The following is a 5,714-nucleotide window of genomic DNA, read 5'->3' on the forward strand; positions in this document are numbered from 1 at the left end:
CGAACGAGGTATTGTTGGGGGGCCCTGTGCAGAATCGTTGGCAGTACGGCCCTGAGAGATAGAACAAGCATTTGAGACAGAAATGTGGAAACAAAGCTAAGATTGAAGCTTACATAGCTGAGGCAGTTATCCTAGAGGAGGTGGCAGACCTCAGGACAGCCTACTATCCGGACCATGTTCCCGCGTTGCACAATAAGGTGTCTCGATACAATACAGAAGAACCCAAGTATAAACCCAAGTTGCCTCTATTCATCGGGCAAGGTGGCAGGGCTGGATGCTCGACACCTTATCTCATGCCACGAGATGAGTGGGAGGATGTCATGTTCTATATCTTGCACAACATCAAGGAAGTTGAGGATGAATGGATGAGGTAATACCTTTGCACCATTCTTTTAGTCAATTCGTTATGTTCACTTTGCCTAGTTCTTATACCACTTTTCTTATTGTAGTCGATTCGTTGAAGAAGAGTGGACGGGAATGCTGCCTCCTACTAAAGCGGAGGCACTTGCTCTTCTCCGAAAGGGTGCTGATGGAAGGAACAATTTCGTTGCGTGGTTCATGGAGAAAGTAATTTTTCACACTTCCCTATTACCTATTTCAATTAAACTCATGCACCCTATAATTTCAATTAAACTTGTAAGGAAATGATCAGAACGAGTCAATGGATGAAGAATTGAGACGGGTTTCCATGGGTTTTGACCCTGCCGTCATGACATGCCAAAAGTATGATGTGAATGGGTATTGCTTCCATACAGAGGAGCACCAGAACAGTCGGCCTGATCCCAAAACCATAAATACCGGAGTCTTCACTGAAGGAGATAATAAAGTAAATTACTACGGAAGGGTAGGAAAATTATACGAGCTTACATTCAAACGTGGCCGCGAACACCTAAGTCTCACTGTGTTCAAATGCCGATGGTTCGACCCCAAAAAGGGTCTGAGACATACGCCTTCTGTTGGTTTAGTTGAAGTTAAACCATCAACCGTCTATGCCGGAGCTGATCTCTTTATCGCCGCTACCCAGGGCACACAAGTATATTATCTGCCTTACCCATGCCAGAAAGAGTACCTAAAGGGTTGGGAAGTTGTGTTCAAGGTGTCGCCGAATGGTAAGCTACCGGACCCGAACGATGATGATTACTACAACATAAACCCCATGACATACGAGGGAGTGTTCTATCAAGAGGAACATGATGACGTGGTCCGAAACAACGAGGATGATGACTTGGGTTATGTTGACCTGGACCCAAACGACGAGGACGCACGGATTGATGGTGAGGCAGTTGTGAATCAAAGAGACATAATTATGCTTGAAAAGTTAAATGAAGACGCTGACGATGAGGAAGAGCCTCCACCTCCGTCAGACAACGAAGAAGATATGCGTGATAGTGATGATGAGACCGGTCGACAAATAGATTACAATAGTGATGATTCATATGGGTTCTAGAAAAATGTAAGTTCTTTTAATGATCATTACAATAGTATGCTTAATGTGCTCTTCTGCTATTAATGTTTTTCCTGTATGGTGGTGGTGGTTTTGGCGGAGGTGGTCTTGCTTGATGTCGATGATGATTCCGTGCATGTGGCCGTCGTGCCATACCTTTCATGTTCCTACTTTTATGATGTTTCATGCCTTGCACTACTTTTATGTTCATGAACTTTCGCCGGTGATGATCTTTAGATGATGAACTTGACTATGTTTAAATGATGATGATGAACTTGAGTATGTTTAGATGATGAACTGTCATATTTCTGCATAATCCCATATTATTCTGCTTTGAAATGCTGTCAAATGAATTGAAAAAGAGAAAACATGGAAAAAAATAAAAATAAAAACTATGCCTACGGCAAAGCCGTCGGCATATATAAGCCCAGGACTTCCCAGGACGCGCCACGTGGCAGAGCTATGCCTACGGCAAAGCCGTCGGCATAGATTTCCTCTGCCGCCAGGAGGGACCAGGGGATGACACGTGGCAAGGCTATGCCTACGGCTTTGCCGTAGGCATAGCCCTGCCACCAGGAGGCACCAGGGAGTGCCACGTGGCAGAGGTATGCCGACGGCCAAGCCGTCGGCATACCTCTGCCACGTGGCATTCCGTGGATCGTTAGCTCTTTTGACGGCGCCGTCCGTTGCCGTCAGGCGAAAAACACTGCCGACGGCTAAACTATGCCGACGGCTGACGCCCGGCCGTCGGCATAGGCCCCTATGCCGACGGCTATACTACGCCGACGGTCTGACAAGACTACGCTGACGTGATCTACGCCGACGGGACTATGCCGACGGCAGCCGTAGGCATAGATCTATGCCGACGGCAAAGGACCTATGCCGACGGCCCTGGGCTGTAGGCATAGGGCGCGAGTCCGGTAGTGTACCTGATTACCTATCAAGCAGATATCTGGCAACGACATTGCAAGGCGAGATTGTTATACAACTCGAGAAGACGACACATCGATACATAGGATGAATGTGGACTTGCAAAACTTTTACTATGTGAATGTCATTGTATAAGTCAACTTCTACTTTTTTACTATGGGTACTGCAATGGATAATATGTTGCCTTTCTACTTTCGTATTACATTGTTTGATGTGAATATAATTAGCACAGGTGGGTATCTAATCGGATTTCTTTTTATCCTTGACATACACAATGGAGGTGGTTATACTCTCTCCGGTTCTTTTTAGTCTGTATATAAGTTTTGTTCGAAGTCAAAGTACCTCTATTTTTACTAAACTTATAGAAAAAAAATATCAACATTTACAATGCCAAATCAGTATAGGTATATTCATTATGAAATGTAGTTTCGTAGTATATAACTATATATGCTCGGTATTATATATGTTGACATTTTTTTAATATAAATTTGGTCAAATTTTGCAAAGTTTGACTTGACACAAATTTAATACACGGAATAAAAAGGACCAGAGTATATATGAAACCGATTGCTGCATGTTGAATGTCTGAAGCCGTTATACGTATGAAACCGCATGCGGTGTTGATGAAATTGGAGGCGATTCTAACAAGCCAACCAATAACAACGATCCGATCCGTGATCGGCGTTCTACATAATAACCAGATCTACACCAACCATCTCATTACACCAAACGGGCGATGAGATTCTTCAGCAGCAACACCTTCAGAAAGGGAGCGACGTTCAAGGACCGGTATCACCGGATCCAACCATCCAATGCTAGAATCTAGGTTTTCATTCTGAAGAACTAGTTCAACCATATCCGAGCAACACCATCAACAAAGGAACGACGCAAAAACATAGACATTGGAGGTATAACCAACTCGGGTCAGACCTAAGCTTTCACGCCGGAGCTCAAGACCACAATGTTTGATATCTTTTTTATTTTGCGATAATGCTTGATATCATTAAAGCTTCTCTCATCGCTAAACTTTCGTGTCAATAAAAAGAAGAAGCAACAGAATTGAATGCACTTTGTATTATCCTCTATATATTTCGTCTGTTTGTCTTAATTAGATAAAAAAAAAGCTTAAATATACACATTGTAAGATCTCTGATACAACTAAAGAGTCCTGATAAAACTGACTTCAACAGTTCAACATTTCGTAAACGATATCATTCGCAGCATCACTGCAAAACTCTGCTATGTACCTCGAACGAGATTGCCGGGATAGGCGGATGGCAATGAAGCTAGTTTATTTATTGGAAAACCCCTAGAAGGAGAGTGGCGACTGCGTCGAAGGCGTGGATCATTTTCACGTAGCCACAACTCACAAGCAGTTTCTCTGAGGAGCAAAAGAAAATCTCAACGCGCGCACACGTACGAGTTGGTCTGATGCTTCGAAGAGATCGAGCAGCACTGTGATTGGCCAACATACTACGTGTTCTAAGTGAGCCGTGCGTGTATGCATGCATGCATGCAAGACGCGTCGGACGCGGATCAGAAGCAGCCGTCCAGGCTCATGTCCGAGTCGGCGATGATCTCGCCCACGCCCTCGCCGAGGCCCATCATCATCCCGCCGACCGCCGCGCCGAGGAGCCCCATCCCGAACCCGGAGCCCATCCCGACGCCTCCGTCTTGCCTGGCCGCCGCGGCGGACGACGCGCCGTACCCGTAGGGAGCGGCCGCGGCGGGGCCGTAGCCGTACGACGCCCCCGCGTACCCGTACGGGGGGTTGTAGCCGTAGGGCGGCACGGCGTGCTGCTGGTGGTGGTACGGCGGGTACGCGGTCACCCGGTCGGCGCCGGCCTTGGCCGCCGCGTTCGTCTGCATGTACTGCGCGTCGCCCGGCGCCGCCGCCGTCGGCGCAGGCGCGTCGGAGAGGCTGTAGGAGATGTGGAGCACGCCGCGCTTCCGCCCGCTCATCGGGCTGCGCACCTGGTAGCTGAGGTGCCGGTGCTCGCCGGCGGGTGGTGCGACGGCGACGAGGTCCTGCACCGGCACCACCACCTCGCCGACGTCGCGGTCGCCGAAGGAGCGCTCGGCGCGGAGGAGCACGTGCAGCGCCAGCCCCCGCGGGTCGGCGGCGGTCGGGATGGGGAACCGCAGCGGCGCGTGCCACATGGGGTTCCGGCCGCCGTGCCGGTCCGAGTGCGTCCTGTGCGTCGGCGTCCTCGGGTCGCCGCCGGAGATGGACACCACCGCGTACACGCGCATCTTGGAGAACAGCGTCACCTTCTTCAGGTCCTTGGCCGAGATCAGCGTCACCTCCAGCACCCGGTACGCCATGATCGCGCCGCTCGCTTGCAGGAGCCCGTTGTGATCACTCTGTCGATATTTCGGTTGCGTGATCGGGAGACGATGATTTGTGGAAGACGACGATGGACGGATGGAGGAGCAAGCTATGAATGATTCTCAATGGTAAGCAGATCTTGGAGGCTACGAATGATCCAAGGGAGATGGCTCGTGACGGTTTGGGTCGTAGGGTTGCAATGTTTAGTCTGGTTGTTAGTTTAGTGGGTAATTTTGTGCAAAAGTTTTAGGGTCTTTTTGCTGGAAGATCTAATAATAGCATGGGTTGTGTTAATTTAAGCTGTTGCTAATTGTGTGGTGACCCGTTCATGTCGGTAGCTTAACAATATTGGTGTTTTTGGTCCAAGTTTTTTTAAATCGATTACACCTTTTTAGAGTCAATTACACCGGTGGTACTTGAACTTGGCGTAAACGGTCAATTTGGTGTTAGAACTTGTGGTATATATTGAACTGGTGCAATAACTTGGCTCGGGTGTGCAAATACAGTACTAACCGCGCTTGGATACGAAATCAATGCTGACTTGACTGCCAGTGTGGCGTGGGGCCCTCTGTCAGCGACTAGAAGTGTGTGTCCTATTTTTTTGTAAAGAAAACCTTGACATTTTTATTTCTCACAAAAAAAGACCCTGTTCATGTGGTAGATGGTATTTTATTTTGTTTACTGTATGACAGATGAGTCCCGACGTGAAAATTAAAAGGGAAAATGTTAGACTCCTACACTCCAACACACGACCTACTTTTTTTTTTAGAATTCAACACGCGGCCTACTGTTAGGGTGCACGCGTTCATAGCCACTGCACCAATTACATTCAGATGTCTAACAAGGACAACAGTCGTTAATGTAGTATAAGGATGATACATTTTTTAACACAATATAAGGATGATACATGTGGGGCTTAAATTGGCTGCAGCTAGTGCGGCCCATTTTGCACATGCAAGTTCTCTTTGAATTATTTGTGAAACGTAAGTAATTAAAATAATGTTCAAATAT

The 5,714-nt window shown here is 47.5% G+C and overlaps 1 protein-coding gene across 1 annotated transcript; it reads right to left on the reverse strand.

The window, feature by feature from the left end:
* Positions 1-3,487: 3,487 nt before the first annotated feature.
* On the reverse strand, positions 3,488-5,038 carry LOC123165985 (protein SRC2-like). Its single transcript, XM_044583750.1, has one exon. It carries the CDS (start codon positions 4,697-4,699, stop codon positions 3,911-3,913), a length of 789 nt encoding a protein of 262 aa, XP_044439685.1. The 5' UTR covers positions 4,700-5,038; the 3' UTR covers positions 3,488-3,910.
* Between the last annotated feature and the right edge of the window lie 676 nt (positions 5,039-5,714).

The sequence above is a fragment of the Triticum aestivum genome, chromosome 1D (assembly GCF_018294505.1).
Source record: "Triticum aestivum cultivar Chinese Spring chromosome 1D, IWGSC CS RefSeq v2.1, whole genome shotgun sequence".
NCBI classification, from domain to species: Eukaryota; Viridiplantae; Streptophyta; class Magnoliopsida; order Poales; family Poaceae; genus Triticum; species Triticum aestivum.

Coding starts and splice junctions, on each gene's coding strand:
- LOC123165985 (XM_044583750.1), bottom strand. CDS start 4,699: ATGGCGTACCGGGTGCTGGAGGTGACGCTGATCTCGGCCAAGGACCTG.